General features: G+C 39.9%; 1 protein-coding gene across 1 annotated transcript in view; it reads right to left on the reverse strand.

Moving 5' to 3' along the window:
* The window catches only part of LOC126162916 (transcription and mRNA export factor ENY2-like), a 41373-nt gene extending 41120 nt beyond the window's left edge, over positions 1-253 (reverse strand). Inside the window, exon 1 of the mRNA XM_049919732.1 lies at positions 60-253. Coding sequence (XP_049775689.1) covers positions 60-115 — 56 coding nt within the window. The 5' untranslated portion in view covers positions 116-253. The remainder of the gene's footprint in view (positions 1-59) is intronic.
* Between the last annotated feature and the right edge of the window lie 19175 nt (positions 254-19428).

The raw sequence follows: 19428 nt of genomic DNA on the forward strand, positions 1-19428 counted from the left end.
AACAACAACAACTACTACTACTACTACTAAATGAGAACCTTCACTCTTCACAACTTCACCTCTCTTTTTCTCCAGACATAATAAACTTCTGTTGATATCCAGGTTCATGAAGCATTGTTATCGGCGTTCTCCACGGAGAAGATCCTAATTTCACGTCTAAACCTTCAGTTCACGCCTCACAGTCTAGTCAGTCTAGTGCATCCACCACCTACGCTCACTATTCCTTTTGACACAAACCAAACCGCCAAAGATGTTACACTGGTTCAAACAGATGGAGTTTGAACCAGTTATCTTTGCATCGAGCATTCGGCTTGCAATTTCACAAGCAACGAAAACTTCCACATGCGTCCCATCGGCATACCATGCAGAGACAAACAAAAAAGGCCGATTGACACTAAACGCGAACGGAACGGACTGTCACGTAACGTCACCGTTAAATGGCTCATTATTCACACTAGACGGAGGAGCAACACGACATCAATTCTCTTAGCCCGGCGTCGAACGGAGAAAGTCAGGCGCCACAAAAAGTCTGAGTATAGTAACGGAATTGAGGAATGAACAACGATAAAATTTATTAATAACCAAATAAAACTTACAGTGAGTAGTATTTACCAGTTTTGTTCGGTAAATTACTGGGAAGAGAAACATTTAGTTGTTAGTTAAAATATTTACTTACAAGCACATCAAACAATATTTATAAAGGAATACAAATAGATTATTTTACTTTTCCATTATGTGTTTTTTCTTATGCAGGCAATAACGTCATAAACGGCTTTATTTTTCTTCCTCAACAGAGCTGATTATTTCACACAATAAAAGGTTTCTTTTTATTGAAAACTGCTTCTTCGGTTTATGTTCTTATCCTATTTATACACACTACAAACATCAGCTCTATTCTGTTATTGTAAAACTCAAATCTTTTTCGCTTTCAAATACCTCGTTATGGAAGAATACTCAATGAAAAAATGTCCAAGTATTCATGGAAAATTTTCAATTTGTTGTGAAAACAAAGCAAACTAACAAAACAGAGATTGAGTAGAAGCAATAGCGCGAAACCCACTGCTATAACAAGAGTGAAAATAGGTTAACCTCTTACGTTAGCAGGCCACAACACAGACTCCCCCCCAACAGCATCAAAATTTTCTCACGCCCCCAACAGCATCAAAATTTTATCCCCGAGAATCGCTTGACGTTAGAGTGACTTGACGCCTCATCCGTAATTACCTGTGTGAACGCCGTTGTGGAATGTTTCGATGTGACGTGACGCTCAGTTCTGTCAAGTGTGATATGATCTTAAGTGTTTCCCCCTTGCGCTCGGATTTTCTACTAGCACAGTTTTCGATACGGACTCAGCTAAAATAGCTCGTTTGGGCGTAAATGTAGCGGTGTAGGTTTCTGCTTATAGAAACGTTTAGCGAAGAGAAATCGGCCTCCCAAATTTTTGATATGGAACAGACGTCTCATATAAATCGTTTGTGGGCGTCAAATGCACCAATGAACGAGTTATCGGTAGGCAACGAAGTGACATTTGAAAATCATTGTCAAATGAGTAAAGCTAATTCTGAATTCCATGTGAGCTGTGATTCTTTATCTATACAGAAGTCAGATACACATACATGTGATAATTGTCAACTTGTATTAAGTTACAAGTAACACAGAAGAACCTCATAGCTGGGGGCGCTCTTCAGCCCTTATTGCGTGTTTACTGCCGTCCTAAAACTCACAATTTCTAAGTATTTATGTGGAATGATAGCTGTCAATTATGATATCATGAACTAATTTCTAAAAATAGAGACCTTATCTCAACTGCTTTGCTTTGCTTCTATTTTTAGTCAAGGTTCCGAGAGGTCACCAGTGCTGTAAATACAAGGTGATTTCAGGATAAAATATTAATTATAACTATGATAGTAACATTCGTTTTTTATTAAAGGTCTACTGGGGAGCTGTCTCTCATTCAACACTTTCGCTACAACGAGCGCCATATGAGCTACATCGTAAAAGTGACTTACCATCAGAAGAAAGTGACTAGCAGAAATGAAATCATCAGTTACTGTCCAACGAAAATTTGTCCCCAATATGGAAAGAAAGCATCTGGTGTCAAGTTAATCAGAACATGGAAGGAAACCTTTTCAGCAACAGGGTCGCTTCAGAAATGGACAAGCAGTGGTAGACCATCTACTTCGGAGGAAACTGTGTGGGCAGTTCATAGTGCAATCATGAGATCGCTACAGAAATCGATTAGATAAACTTCGTGGAACCCTCAAGTGCCAAAGAGTGCAGTGCATAAAGTGGTTTGCAAACGTCTTAAACTGTTTGCATACATGTTTAAAATGTCCAGATCTTACAATAAGATTATCGCCCAAAACTTGAACAATTTGCAATAGACATGCTTAACTCTTTGTATGAGGAAATCGATTTCTGGAAGTGAGTGTATTTTGCCAGTGTGATGGTTGGTTGATTCGGGAGAGGGACCAACAGCGAGGTCATCAGTCCCATCGGATTAGGGAAGGATGGGGAATGAAGTCCGCTGTGCCCTCTCTCAGGAACTATCCCGGCAATTTAGGGAAATCATGGAAAACCTAAATCAGGATGGCTGGACATGCCAGTGTGGTGTGACGATTTACGAATACCATCTTTAGCCAAACGAGTGCTGAATGAGCTTGATGATATCTGTGTTAGAGATTTTATTTTCATGTACATTACCTCTCTTTGTCCTACACCCTATATTCTTAGTAAGTGCTGTAGAATTTGGACCATGCCACACTTGGTGAACTTGTCATCAAGAGAATACTTCTCACTAAATTGATGACATGGACCTACTCATAATTGAGTGTAATAAATATGTGGTAAATATAAGAATTTTAGAGTGAATGGGTTTTGACTTTCATAATTTAGTGTAATAAATATGTGGTAAATATAAGAATTTTAGAGTGAATGGGTTTTGACTTTCTTCTACTATACTCTACTGGTTTCATTGCACCAGGCTTTTGCTGTGGAAACTGTGTTTCTGTATACCTTGAGTAATGTTAAAACTAATGACACATGAAGTAGAAACTCATTGTTTGATTAAACAGTATTTGCCACAGTCCAGAATTCACTTGCAATGTATTAAACAATCGTAGAAGAATTAGTAAAAGCTGCATTCGACACTTTAAATCTTTATAAAGTTTTATTCCATTTTTACAGAAAAATTTAGTGCAAGTTCTCTCATCTGTTTTTAAAACAAATTAATAATCGCCACCCACAAGAAAATACATGTAACCACGAGGGAGCAGTGACTGCTGCGCAGAAGCAAACCCATTTCTGACGTTCTGCGCATGACGTCACTGAGGAACAGCTCTTGGCGCGCGCAAAGTGTACGTCTGAGCTTTATGTTGTCGTGGTTCGTCCGTGTTGTGTTTCGTGCGTGTTGTCGTTTCCGTTTGGTTATCTTTGTGCAGTGAGTGTTTGTCCGAAGTATTTGAGTGTGTGGAAGCAATGCCAGGTTGTGCTGTTGTTGGCTGTAACTCTCACAATCGCAATACAAAAGGGACTGAAATAGTGTTGCATTGTTTCCCACGTGATGAAAGTCTGCAAAAGGTTTGGCTTTCAAAATGCTTTAGGAAAGATCCTGTGAACGTAGGGAACGCTAGAATATGCTCTCGTCATTTCAAGGAAACGGATTATATCCGGGACTTACGTTCAGAACTGTTAAATTTACCGCGGAAACTAATCCTTAAGAGTGGTGCATATCCATCTTGCAATTTGCCTTGTGGTAGTAGCGCCAGTGATAACACACCGATTGCAATAGAAGAAAGGAAAGAACGTTTTAACAAACGTGAAATTCGTAGAAGAAGCCTAGAGACTTTAAAGAAGCTCTCACCATTGAAGAGGAATGTTGACAAGTATACATTTACAGATGAAGTTCTTTGTAGTGATCCACATAAAGTCACTTTACAGAATTCTGTAGCGTCACTACAGAGAATAAATGCTCATCTAAGGAACATGTGCATGAAATTGCGAGCACGTAAAAAAGATCTTAGAGGTCAGCTGTCCTCAATGAAACGACGTCTGCACGAAGAAGAATTTAATAAAAAGGAACTTGTGTGTCGTGAAACTAATCAAATACTGGGCAAAATATTTTCACCCAATCAAATTAGAAGTTTGTTGCATGGTTCAAAACGGGTTCGATGGGGCAAAGAGGACATTTGTAAGTCTATTACTTTACGTGCTCTGTCGCAGAAGAGTTACAATTTCCTCAGAGAAAAACTCGGATATCCTCTACCTGCAGTGTCAACCTTGCGTTCTTGGATTAACCGCAGTTTCAGTTGCCAACCAGGAATTTTGAAGTATGTTTTAGTGATGATGAAAATGCAGGCTGCAACACTGACTGACAGGGAACGTATTTGTGTTCTGTCATTTGATGAAATGAACATTGACAGTAGAATTTGTTACGATCAGCAAGATGACAGGATTCTTGGACCTCACAGTACTGTCCTTGTTGTCATGGTCCGAGGCTTGTTTGCAACTTGGAAGCAACCTATCTATTTCAATTTTGACGTTCAGATGACAGCAGCACTCTTGAACGAAGTAATTGTTTCCCTGGCCAGCATTTGCTACAATATTGTGGCTGCAGTAGCAGACATTGGTGCAAAGAATAGCTGTCTGGAAGGAGCTTGGCATTACTCATGAAAATACTTGTTTTCCACACCCGTGTGATTCTCTGATACGTGTGTGGGTGTTTGCTGACGTTCCCCATTTGCTCAAACTCTTAAGAAACCACTTGCTGGATCAAGGAATAATGTTGGAAAACAAGGCTGTGACAAAAACTGTGTTCGAGAAACTGTTAGTTCTGGACAGTGGCGAGATGAAAATATGTCCCAAGTTATCTCAGCAACACATTGCAGTGAAGGGCAGAGAGCGACAGCGAGTACGCTTAGCAGCTCAGCTGCTATCAAGTACAACTGCACAGGCGATTCGGTATTTGATGCCTGAAGAAGGACACGCCAGTGATTTCATACAGATGGTGGATGAGACTTTCGATGTACTTAATTCAAGGACAAAAGAGAGTAATGTATCACTAGCCTGTGGATTTGGTGTCAATTTTCAAGCCCAAGAACAGTGCCTACGTAAATTTTCGAAGTGTTGTGAGTAGATGCGTGTTGGCAACTCAAAGCATCTCCTACCCTTCCAGAAAGGATTTTTGAAAACTGTTCGGTCACTTTTGGGTCTGTTCAGTGACTTAGCTGTTTATAATATTGAATATATTCTTACAGCAAGATTAAATCAAGGCTGCTTGGAGAACTTTTTTTCTCTTATAAGAGGCCTTGGACGTTTTTATGATCATCCATCGCCAGTCGAGGTAAAGAGACAGATAAGACTGTTGTTGTTGGGAGCAAACGCTCATGATATTCCACTTTCAAATGCATCGTCTGTTGAGCCAGGTGAAGAAGGAAGATTCGTGACTGCAACTGTTTTTGGCAATATCCTGCCTGATATGTCTGAGGCGTTGGCAATGGTTGAAGGAGAGAAGGAGATAGAAGATTTAGATTTTGGAGTAGGAGAATCCGATGTGCTTCCAATGTCACTGGCTTCTGATTGTAGCACTGAAGGATTTAAATATCTTGCTGTATATGTAGCTTACCGATGCAGACAGTATGACAGATCACTGGCCACACCCACTGGAGAGTTACTGACACTGCCTGAGGAGACATCGAGAGGATGGCTGGGCATGGTTTCTCGTGGGGGTTTGCTTGTGCCTTCAGAAACGTGGCTCGAAACAATTAGCAGTTTTGAAATAATTTTTGCCCAGATCCATGGACACGACAGTTTGTCCAGGGAAACTGGTGTCATCAAGAACCTGTGCGCTATACTTACCGAGCGATTCCCCACTATTCACCCAGAAATCATTAAGATTTACGCTAGAACGAGAACATTTATCCGACTGCGTTGGCTGTCTGCAAAGGACAAGTCGAAGAAAGCAGTTGCCGCTCAGCAACGGAAAGCAAGGAAGTGGTTTTTGTCATCGCTTTAGAATGTAAATAAACAATATTTCTTCTTCTTCAGTAGCTCTACAACCTTTGGTGAGCCTTGGCTTCTTCAACAATCTTCCTCCACACTTCTCGGTTATTTGCTGCTCTTTTCCACACCCGGACTCCCATATTGCTGATATCCATTATTACCTCATCGATCCATCTTCTTCTAGGTCTCCCTTTTCGCCTAACTGAATGGATCATACCTTTCATCATTTTCTTTGGAATTCTATCCTCTGCCATTCTCTCCAAGTGTCCTAGCCATCGTATTCGCTGTGATTTAACAAATTTTACTATGTCCCTGCCTTGTATTAACTCTTGTAATTCAGCATTGTAGCGTATTCTCCAGCCTTCTTCCTCCCTTATTGGCCCATAGATTTTGCGTAGTATTTTCCGCTCAATGCTTCTTAGAGCATTTTTATCATGTTCTGTCAACGTCCATACCTCTGAGCCGTGTGTGATAACTGGGCGGACTAGGGAATTATGTATTAGCAATTTAGTTTTTCTTGTAACAAGGCTACTTTTGAAAAGCTGCATATTTGCGAAGTATGCTCTGTTTCCTGCTTGTATTCTTTCCCTTATAGCCTTTCCAATACTGTTATCGTTTGTTATTAGGGCTCCCAAGTAGTTAAAAGAGGACACTCCATTGAAGCATTTCCCATTGATGTTTAGGTTTTTAGGGGTTCTTCTGGCCTCAGATTGTGACATTACCATATATTTTGTTTTGTTTACATTTACTATGAGGCCAATTTTTAAGGCTTCTGTTTCCATTGCCCAGTATGTTTCTAGGAGTGTATTGGCATTTCTTCCTACTATAGCAATGTCATCAGCGTATGCACATATCTGGCTAGTTTTCATAAATATGGTGCCTCTTTTGTTGATTTTATTTACTGCACTATGCAGGGCAATGTTGAATAGGACAGTGGAGAGACTATCCCCTTGCTTCACACCTTTATTAAAGTCAAAGCTTTCACTTGTTTTGCTAAGGACCTTTACTTTTGCTCTTGTCTCTGTCATTGTCATTCTGATTAGTCTTATTAATTTAGCAAATATACCAACTTCTTTCAGTACTCTGTATAGTTCTTGCCGATTAATGCTGTCAAAGGCTTGTTTGAAATCGATGAATAAGAAATGCAGATCTGTATCATATTCATAGAACTTTTTCATCATTTGCCTTATCACAAATATTTGATCAGTTGTTCCTATGCCCGGTCGAAAGCCACACTGATATTCCCATAGTATGCCTTCTGCACACTTCCGTATCCTTTTGTTTAATATACTTGTGAAGATCTTATAAGCTACACTTAGGAGTGTTACACCTCTATAGTTTTCACATGCTGTTCTGTCCCCTTTCTTATAAATGGGGACTATTATTCCAATTTTCCAATTATTTGGCATAGTTTCTGTTTCCCATATATCTGATATTAATGTGTGCAGTTCCTTTATTACAGCCTGACCACCAGTTTTTATTAATTCAGTAATTATGCTGTCTTCCCCAGGGGCTCGATTGTTTTTTGACTTGTGCACAGCCTGGGAGACCTCTTGTAGTGTTGGTTTTCTTGCCTCATTGGTTTCATCATCTACTTCCAGCTCCACTCTTCCCTCCTGTGCAGCTGTCTCTTCATCTTCTAGGCTGGTGCTTAGTGTATCTTTGAAATATTCTGCCCATCTTCCCACTATCTGTTCTTCCTCCCTTATCATTTTCCCATCTTTACTGGAACAGGCCATTGTTTTTGGTTGGAATCTATTCTTCATTTTGCCTATGGCATGATAGAACTTTCTTATTTCACTCTGTTCCTTTAGTTCTTCTGGTTCTTGAAATTTCTTCTTATTCCACTCTCTTGTCTTTCTCTTGCACAGTCTGTTAGCTCTTCTCCTTAATTCTCTATATTGTTCCACATTATTTCTGGTTTCTCTCTGCATCATTTTTGTTCTTGCCCTGTTCTTTTCCTCTATTGCTGACCTGCAATCTTCATCAAACCACTCCTGGGTTCTTCTGTTCCTTCTTATGCCTATTATTTCCTCTGCAGCAACCTTAATGGCTTTTTCAAACCTGTTCCACCTTTCATCTACTCCTACTGTGGTCTCTTCATTGCTCAACTTTCTGCTTAGTGTTACTTGGTATTTTTTTACTTCATCAGGGATGTTCAGTTTGTCTGTATTCCATTTCATCATCTTTCCCATTCTGTTGCCATTTGTTAGTGACAGTTTCTCTCTCAAGACTGATTTTATCAGAAAGTGGTCTGAATCACAGTTCGGTCCTCTGCAGCTCCGTACATTCGTAACTGACGTGGAGTGGCGTGCAATCACTAAAATATGATCAATCTGATTGACTACTCCATTGGCTGCAGACTTCCAAGTACCCAGATGGATCCTTTTATGTGGAAAGCAGGTACTTTTAATAATCATATTATTCGTTGCTGCGAATTGGCATAGAAAGTCTCCATTCTCATTGTTTTCTTCATGTAGTGAATATTTTCCAGAAACTCCATACAGATGTTCATTCCTCCCTATTTTTGCATTAAAATCTCCTATTACTAGCATCAGGTCATATTTAGGTACTGCACTGTATACTTTTTCCAAGTCTTCGTAGAACTGTTCCTTAATTATATCCTCTTTTTCCTCTGTTGGTGCATGTGCATTAACTATTGATAAATTCCTAAATTTACCTTTTAGTCTGAGTCTGCACATCCTTTCATTTATGGGTTCAAATTCTAGAAGGCTTTTCCTAACTTCCCTAGTTATTATAAACCCTGTTCCAAGTTGGCCTGTTCTTTCTTCTGGTCCACTATATACCAATGAGTACTCACGTTTATCTATCTGCCCATTCCCCTGCCATCTTATTTCCTGTAGCCCTACAATATCATATTTGAATTTTAAAATTTCATTGGCTATTTCTTTCATCTTTCCAGGCTGAAGCATTGTCCTCACATTCCATGATGCTACTGTTAGATCCTTTATCCGTTTCCTTTGCCGGGGTCGTGATACATGCTTTCCATCCAGTTTCCGAGGCTTCTGTTGAGTTTCCGTAATATTCTTTTTTTTACAGTATGGGGTTATTAGCCCCATGCCCAACCCCCAACCTGGAGGACCAGGATTTGTATGAGGTTTACTCCTCTAGGGAAGCTGGCTTCACTACGCCTCTAGAGCCCTCCCTGCCCTATGTTGTGAGACACACTTTGTCTGGCTCCTCTGTCGGGACCAGTCCGGCTTGGGAGACCCTGCCAGTAGCTATGCTACCGCCGGCATAGCTCTCGACTTCACTGAAGCACGCAAACCCTCCCGCCCGGCACTGAAGGTGCCTACTATAAGGCAGTGTCCCCTGAGAGGGAGAACATTTATCCGACTGCGTTGGCTGTCTGCAAAGGACAAGTCGAAGAAAGCAGTTGCCGCTCACCAACGGAAAGCAAGGAAGTGGTGTTTGTCATCGCTTTAGAATGTAAATAAACAATATTTGTGAAAGTTAAATAATATATAAACTTAGTGATAGAAGTGAAGGTCCTCTGACTGTGTGTTTCACAACTAGCAAGACTCTACACTGACAGTGTCAAGGATTGGCTTATTGTTTCCCACACTACATACCAACTTTGCTGAACGGCAGACTCGGTAAGTTAATTTACCACTATTTCCTGTAAATCGTATTTAGGAGCACTTTTTTTGATTCAATGCTCTTTTATATAAGTGAATTTTAACAACTAGGGCAAACATTATACAGCCACCTTGATAAAAATATAAGCCAAAGGTTTGAGGTGTGAGAAAATTAAGAATGTGTGTGTGTGTGTGTGTGTGTGTGTGTGTGTGTGTGTGTGTCAGTTCAGGTAGGTAATTCAAATGCTTCCTACAAATAAGGCAATTGCATAATTTCTTGAGTGAAAGTGAAAGTGTTTTTGTAGACATGATGTAAAGAGAATATAAATGAGCGTTACATAGAGCTTGTCTACAAGTTAACACTTTTCCCAGAGCCAAAGTAAGAAAATTGAATGCTCATTTCGAACGTTTACTTCATAGAGAACTGCAAAACAGACTGTACTTTGCACTTATTTTTGTATAGTTTGATCTATATACGCTTGATTTTATTAAAGTCAGCACTCAGCAGTGTCTCTTTAAAAGCTGGACAAGTTACAGAATATAGCAGTAACTTTCTAGAAATAGCAGAACAACAATTTACCTTTTACTATTTCTTTAGAAACTGAAACATTTCACAAATACAGCGCTTAAATGCGTGGGCTGCGTCTTGTAGCGCTGTTCAGAGGCAGCGGCGGTTCCTTCGTGACGTCACAGCCTCAGCCAATGGCAGGACGGAACGCTTACTGCTCAACCTTATTTTTTTTACGGACCTTGCATGTAACCTTCTTGACACCTGATGACAGAGTAAACATCCAATATGGCTACCAATCCACAAAAGCGTTTTAGACATGTTCACCAATACAACAACGAAAACTCGCGGAAGTCGGACTAGAACAACCAGCGATCTTACAAGATTTCAGATACGTTTGATTACATATGGTGTAAATACTGTATTTGCTAATTCTAGTGTACGAATTTGTAAGATCAGCTTTGTCGCTAGGCAGATGTTTCTTGGGTCCCGGCAGCAGGTATTGTGAGGGTATTTCTCTGGGACAAGCCATTTGACCTACAGCTACCTGTGCGAAACCTCAAAAGGATACTGCTGGCACATATCTGTTTTAGTTGGGGTGTTGGTTACCCCACGTAGATCTGTTGGCAAAAATTGTCATCCGGCAGAATTTCTGCCCCAACAGCGCTCATCCTTTCTGTGGAGAATCCCAATGTGATGAAGTAAGTTATCTGAGCTGCGCCTTAAAACAATTCTACTTACATGTACATACAATTCATTTCCATTTACAAGTTAATTGATTTGTTTTGAACATCATGACCACCACAAGAACTAAATAATAACATGTATTCAAGTATTATTTTCCAAAGATAATATGAGGCAGAAATAAATTGTAATTTTCTGACCATTTCTCTTGTTTTGAATCACTTTGTACAAATATTTGTAGGCAAAGTAGCTTATGTAAGATAAGATCAAAATTACGGTTTTTCTGGTATTAGTGACATTGATTGGTAGGTACTCATGAACTATTGTCCGTATGAACTTCTGACACAACTGTATCAAAGATTAATATTTATTGTATGACATTCCAGTGTTGGACAATATTATTTCAGTATCTGATTTCCTTTTGAGAATGTCTTTAGTTTTACATTAGACTGATGACATTAGAAATTAAGTCCCATAGTGCTCAGAGCCATTTGAACCATTTTTTAAAGTTAAAATTACATTTTTACCAAATTAATTACCTTGAATAGTTGCACATTTGTTAAAATATTACTCAAAAAATTTTTATTGATTTAATCACCACATCGTTATGTACTAATTTGGAGGTCCCCTGGTCACCTTTACATTATATTGACATTTTAATCAAACAGGCAATGATACATTACTATTTTTTTATTTTATCTGTCAGAAAATTGTTAGGAGTTCCACATTCTTTGGGTTCTGTTGCTCAGTTGAAGATGGTGATTTTTTAAAAAATGCTAATGCCAAGTGAATATTGAGTTTTGCAAGTATCACAGCTTTATTCTTTTCAAAACGAGAGATGCTGGGTGATATGTAGCGACAGTCACATATAACTCAAAGATATTTGATTAGTTTTTTTCTCCTCATTTCTTGGCTATTTTTCAGAAGAGTACAAGGCTTGCTAACTTTGGAACAAGCCTACAAATTATCTTGTTAAGAAACGAGCAGATCCACATGCTCGTCCTGTGGTCTGACTTGACAACAGGACGGTCACAAAGGCTCTAGAGAAGGGCAGTAGGTCCTCAAGGCACTGCAGTTTAGAGAAATGGTAGTGATAAGCTGCTGCTCCACTCTTTGGGAGCAAATGCAGTTTTCTCCTTTGAAGGCAAAATTCACTTCCCTGTTTGCAGATCTAAGACCAACAACAGGCTGCCATGGCGACGCTTGGCTACTGTACGCTGAGTGCCAACACTTGGCAGTGACCAATATTGAATCTCTGTATTTTCCACAGAGTATACATGGAACACATGCAGTCTTGGAGACTGCCAAATGCATACTGAGTATTACTTCATTATTCAGGTATCTAGAGGACGCCACCTCCAGGTCTTGCCCCTACTGCTGCAGGCAAGAACCGTCTAGCCGGAAATGCCCATTCGTTCCAGCCACAGGCTACCTCCACCATGTGTCCAGCATGCCAAACGGTGTTATCCTAGGAAATCAGCCACATATTTATCACTGTAATTACAATTAAATATTACGATTGTAGCCACAATCTGATGACATTTGACAGTGAGTGAAGTATCAGAAATACCGCCTCCTGATGGCTGTGATTCTGGATATATCAATATCTAAATATATCTTGTGACTGCGACTATCAATGCTCTGAAATTGCAAACTCCCACGTCAAACCCCCACCTGCCTTACGACCAGACATAGTCATTTTCTTCGCACATGTCAGGACAATGGCCACAGTATCTTTACACCCTGACATAAACATTATAAGCCTGCCGAACACAGTGAATATATCACACGTCCCCTGCTACCTTCAAAACTTCGCCAATGACTGAACGCTGTTGACACCGAACAATACTGAGCGAAAACCCGCGGTGGACTGACATGACTGAGTTGTTTTTCTTGTAATCATTGAAAGACATCTCCATAGGATCCAACGAAAGTATGTGGTTGAATGGAAAGACTTGATTCCAAATCCCAGGCAGCATCTCCCAGAAAGCGTAACATTATAAATCTCTGTAGTGGTCATTGGATTTGGTACATTCCTTACGACTTCAATCTAGCGTTGCAGCTTTCAAGTGATTGCTCGCATAGCACACCAACTACTGCACGCGATCATTCTCAGTCAAACACTGTCGTCACTTGGCTATAACCCAGTGGATGTCTCGTTGGGTTGGTTTGTTTTGGTGGAGGAGACCAAACAGTGAGGTCATTGGTCTCATCGGATAAGAGAAGGACGGGAAGGGAAGTCGGCCATGCCCTTTCAAAGGAACCATCCCAGCATTTGCCTGGAGCGATTTAGGGAAATCACAGAAAACCTAAATCAGGATGGGCAGACGCGGGATTGAACCGTCGCCCTCCCGAATGTGAGTCCAGTGTGCTAACCACTGCGCCAAGTCGCCAAGTCGCTCAGTGATGTGTTGTTAACATGGAAAATATCCAGTAGTGGCATGAGGGAGTTGCAAATATCGTCTTAACACCAAGTACCTTAGCTGAATCACTTCCTAAATTCGGTGAGAAGGATGATTTTATTCCAAGCTTACAGCACTTGAGACGTGCACCTGCACTTTCTTCTGTTAGTACACACTCCATGATCATCATCCATATTCAGTGTCGTGATATTTGCGTGGAAAACCACTTAATTCAGAAGCAATACCATACCTCAATTTGTAAAGTATGTATAGTTATTAGCATGGACATCGTTAGCGATACTTGTGTGTCCCTGTGGAACCAATATCGCCCTATATGTGGGGTAGTAGTAACATGGTCGTTTCGATCGTGGTTTTAAGGTCTTGTCGCTTGAAAGACGATTACGTTTCTATTACAAGGGGACACTGGTACCACTCGCAAGAAAAACAAATGAGGCATGTCCATCCATCGCGGATTTTCGCTCAGTATTGTTTGGAGCCAACAGCATTCAGTTATTGGTGAAGTATTATATTAGTAGGGGATGTGCGACACATTCATAGCACAACGCCATTTGGTATGCGGGACATGTGGCGGAGTTCTGTCGTTTTACGATCTAATAACTTGAATGTGTAGCAGATAAAAAAAAAACACTTTCGGTATTAATACGCGAATCTATAGGAAAGTGTAAGAAATGAAAACGAAATAGAGATTTCAGTGCACGAACTAATAACTAAATACAGACGAACAAATACGGAACTGGATTTGCTATTACATAATTCTACATACTAGTGTGAAAAAATCAAGTTTGTTTTGTAATCTAATAGTTAAGGTGTATAGCATTAGGGGCTGTGTAGCTAGATGCTGCATAAATGTACACAATACCTTTAATCCATGTAAGGGCTGAACTGTTTTGTACTGCAGCTACTGCTCTCACCATAGCTCTTTCTAATGGTATTAGCAACGCTTTTACATACCGTATTTATCGACATAACTGAACTACATTATTTATTAACACTTTTTCATCTGAACATTCTCTCCTATAACGTATATTTCCGCGATAACTATATATTTCAACAGACTCCAACAACATGCAGCAGTTATTATATACTACAGTGTCAATATGACTTGACTGTACAGCGCTGAGGGACCTGGGTCATTCGAGTATTGTTTAGTATTGTCGGGTGCCTTTGGTCATGTCTGCATGTAAACGAGGTTTAGTTCCGCATTCTGCCATAGACAATTGCAAAATAAACAGGTAGTATGAAGTTTGTAAATCCATTGAATGTGCTCTAATTTATAACAAAAATAGCATTATAATCTTAAATTTTTAAAACTAACATGAATAACTAAACAAACTCACCAGTCAGCAAATTTTGCGTCTAGCTTTGACGGCAGAAAACTCGTTGATGATATCTTCATAGTTCAGACTGTTATCAGTTAGGAGGTCGGCTTCGATGTGAAGAATGGACAAGGCGTTCAGTCTCTCCTGAGACAATGTAGAACGTAGGTACGATTTCAGTTTTTTAAGAGCCGAAAATGAGCGTTCTGCTTGTGAGGGTAGTGGTGTGTAGTATCTGTAAGTGGTTGTTCTTTGGAGGGCGACAATGCCCAGTGGCGCAGAGCATAGACTTACTAAATAAAAACGGCGCAGAGAGTCGCAAGTGAGGCTGTGGAAGGTGTAGGCTGCGTGAGCCTAGCGAAGGATTTATCTCTATGTTTAATAGTAGTGGCACACAGTTTGAATAATAGTGTGTTTATGTTTGTGCAGTGTGATAAAGGAAATAAATTAAATTTTACCAGTTCTTAATGCGTCTCCATCAGTTAGTACCACACCATTGCAGTTAACAATGAACGAAGTCTCGATATACAGGGTCAACTAAAACAAGAGGAATGTAACATATTAATCTTTAATTAACCCATATAATCTCCAAGGAGACAGGAGCTTATATGCTGAACAATTAAAGGGCTCTGAGAGATATAGTCAAAAACCACAACTTTCAAGAAATTGAGTTTTTCATGTTGTGGCATTCTTAACAATGTCTTCTTCACAATGTGTTGAAAAAGTTCCATGTTACTGCAACAGATGGCAGGCTATGACGGAGTGCAGTTCTATGCTGTGCCATTTGGTGGTAGTTTCAGAAGATACATAGTCACAAGCCACAGCAAAATGGCAAGAAGGTCAGGAACGTCGGAAGTGTCTTAGGGTCTTCAACACATATTTGACACAGACAGTAGTGGAAGTGAAGAGCTTTACCCTTTGGATCCTGACAGTGATGAATCTTGGCATCCATCGACCAGCAGTTCCAGCTCAGATGATTTTTCAGTAAGTATACAAAACGGTTTATTTCTGGTGATTAATTTTCTGTGGCTTGTGACTTTGTTTCTCTCAACATTGCCAACGCATTTGACAGCCATCCTGTGTGTTAATAATGAAACTTGATGGGCACATTTATATTACTGCTTAATGGTGCAATAATGTAGTTTCAAAGGCAAAAGATGTGTAAAAAATATTTTCTCATTAGAGACTGTTATATTTATAATATGATCTTTTAAATTAAGTGTTGGAACTAATTATTAATGGACAGTGATTTTTGTGAACATTGTTAACATGGCCAACACAACGCAAAACAACAGTGAAGTTATTAACGAGGAGGGACAAGTTAATGCTTTAGTCAATGTAGAATGTGAGTTTGGACTTGAGAATACCACACTTAACGTAATGGAAGATAGTGGTGTAGTTAGTTTCGATTCAACGGCGCCTAGTTCAACACCAGTGAGTAGTCAACAAACGGGAACGAGTGGTAGCACTAACGATTTGATAGTGCAGATGTTGAGAGAAATCAAACAGGAAAGTAGGAACGCCAATGAAGAAATAAAGAATTTATCAAATGCAATGGCTAACTTGCGAACTGAGCTCACTAATTCACTTAATCTGAAACATAAGGAGCTCCAAAAGGAATGTGATACCAAGCAAGAAGAACTTGAAAATAAAATGCAAGATCTTAACACAAAAGTTAATGAACAAGGTACACAATTGAGCACATTAGTTAACAAAGTTCAAGAAACAGTTAAGGCTCAAAAGATGAAATTTTTAAAATTAAGAGTACATGTAAAGGCAACAAAGAAACAATTGTTAAGTAAGTTCAAGGCGTACAGACGCAATGTACTTAACTGAGTATTGAAGTAGGCGAAATTTGCCAAAAGGTAACGTCATCCGAAAATGGTTTGAACAATGTCAATAAAGACCTTATATGTCAGGAAATCAATGCAGCATTACGCGAAGTTGATAACAATATGGTTATGTACCTCAGGTTACTGTAGATAATGGATTGAGCGTATGCAACTTTCAAGATTACAATCCAAAACAAGGTATCCATGCAGTTGCCTTTATTAAGCAATTTAAACACACGTTTCCAAGACATTATACAGAATGTCCGAAAACTGATACGTGCATTAGCGACATGAAAGGCGAAGCACATATCTGGGGCATCAGTGTTTCAGAAAATTATTCACAGTACAAATAATTTGAATCTGCATTCTTGAGTAATTTCTGGTCACGAGAAAAACAATGGTATGTAAAATCAAAGATTCTTACACCGCCGAACTACGCAAGACATTATGGAACAATGCATGAATATATGCAGAAATTTTGCAATGACAATGCCTATCTTGATGATCCGGTCAGGGAAGAGGAATTGTTGTTAATTTTGATACAGAAGCTACCTTTCACGGTACGTGAAAAGTTAGCACTCACTTCAAAACTGAACATGGAGCAGACCTGCCTAATGATCGATAGTATTGATGTACTTCACCATGAACGGGAACAGCGCAAGAGAAATAATGACGATCGTCATTCTTGTCCACCGCGACAAGAATTTATGGCTAATGGAAGACCAAGCGGATTTGATAGAAGAGGGGACAGAAAACAAAGAAGAAATGAGTATGACACACCGAACAGATTTAATTACAATCTGTACTCAGATCGATCACAGTATGAAGAAAACAAAAGACAACAATGATCGCTGGAACAAGAAAGGAGCCCAGAGTGTAATCCACACGAACGTGAACCGGTAAACCGAGTTAAGTTTCGAATATGACCCGCTCCGAACCTCAAGTTAAAAGAGGGTCGGATGTAGCAATTAACGCAATCAAGTGTGAACGAGTAGATGACATTAAAGACGATTTGTATCGAGAGGATGAAAATAATGATCAAGAAATCTTAATGCCTTTTTTAGAGGTGAAGGTATGTGGAATTATTGTGGACGCACTACTGGACTCAGCGAGCAAAGCGAGTGCAATTTCAGAAAATTTGTTTACACAAAAAAATAATCTGGTGGCATTTCCAACATTCCCCATGAACGGCGTATGTATTGTCAGTGCTGTAGGTAATAAAAGAAAACCCAGGTCAAGCTCTATTGAAGTTTAGAATCAATGAAGACGAGTATGAGCAGAGTGTATTAATTGTTGCATCTCTTAATGTCGGATTAGTTCTTGGAATCGATTGGTTGACTGAAATGAGGTGCAGTATTGAATTTGAAAAGGGTTGTCTGCTGATGAGTATAAATAATGTTGAGAAGAAGATAATGTTTAAAGGATTTATTAATGAAGAAAATAAGTGCGCTGCATGCGTGAATATGAGGCTAATGCGTTTCCGAGGAGAAGAGGAACTGGCGACTGCCGGCCGGTGTGGCCGAGCGGTTCTAGGCGCTTCAGTCTGGAACCGAGCGACCGCTACGGTCGCAGGTTCGAATCCTGCCTCGGGCATGGATGTGTGTGATCTCCTTGGGTTAGTTAGGTTTAAGTAGTTCTAAGTTCTAGGGGACTGATGACCTCAGATGTTAAGTCCCATAGTGCTCAGAGCCATTTGAACCATTTGAATGGGCGACTTATGATGATTCTGAGGAAGATCCTGCTCTGCGAGAGAAGAATAATGATGAAGATGCTTTGACTGGTATTCAAATCAAGATTCAGACGTCAGTGAACTTGACGGTAGCACAAAGAGAGGAATTAATGGAAATGCTGAGACGCGAAGTTGACCTGTTTTCAAAATTACCTGGATTAATTAAAGGATGTATTTGCAAAATTAAAGTTAAGTAACATGAACCATTTCACAGAAAATCTTATGCAATACCTTTAGCGAAGAGAGAAGCAGTGAACTAGGAAATCAAAAGGATGTTGCTAATCAGATAATTGTTATTACGAAGGACCATTCATGATTAGATAGCTGGTTCACCCGAATTCAGTGGAGGTAGAAGTGATTAAATCTGGCAAATATTATAGCCTACAACATGTTGAGAACATTAAGTTGTATAAGTGTCCTGAACTATCACAAGGAAGTGTCAATTAGTGAGCCGTGCTTAGTTATAAATATGCTACGTTACTGATGTACAAACCTTTGGACAATAGTCGGTAGCTATTGTGAGATGTTGAAGACTGTAGTCGGTAGCTGCAGTGATTGCATTTTATTCTCTGTGTTTGATATCGTGTGACATTTTCTTACATCCTGTGACAAGCGCAGCAGTGGACAATGGAGCGACGCTTGCAGCGTGTGTTTTGGTTTTCAGGAAGCAGGCAACAGGGCACAACTAAGCACGCAGCGCGTTAGTCTTTTGTTACCTCACGATGCCGTAATGTTATTTTATTGTTTTCATACCTGTCTGCCAATGAACTTCGAGGCCCAACGCGCTACAGTTTGGGGGAGGAGGAGGTGGCTGACGTCACGAACAGCTGACTGGCACCCGGCGCTTGTCAACATAACGGGAACGTGCCGCCGACGAACCGTACGGCGGAATGCGGTGATTCGTCGTGGGCATAACAACAGCTCCTAGATCTTCCTGTCTCCGCCGGCGTCGATGTCACTCTTCCCTTGCATCAAATGTCGTAACTGCGTGTGACGACCAGCTCAACACATAGGACAGTGATAAAGCAGAGTAACAAGTGCTGTGTTACATATAGTGTTTGTGAGTCCTCAGCGCCGACGATGCCACTCCCTCTTGTGAAATCGTGTAAAGTTCTGCTCAGCTTATAGGTAGGGCCCCAAAGCAGAGTACCCAATATTTCCTTATGGTGTGAAAGTACTCAAGCCAACAAAATGTCTTTTGTTTATAAATGATTCACTCAGTGTAACTTGGTTGTAAATGGAAAATATTTCTTTAAAGGTATGTACTGATTTTTGTATAAGTAATCTGTGTGCTGTGTGCCAATTTACAAATTTCAATAGTTACTTGATAAAATGTT

This window comes from Schistocerca cancellata, chromosome 2 (assembly GCF_023864275.1).
Source record: "Schistocerca cancellata isolate TAMUIC-IGC-003103 chromosome 2, iqSchCanc2.1, whole genome shotgun sequence".
In the NCBI taxonomy this organism is placed as follows: domain Eukaryota; kingdom Metazoa; phylum Arthropoda; class Insecta; order Orthoptera; family Acrididae; genus Schistocerca; species Schistocerca cancellata.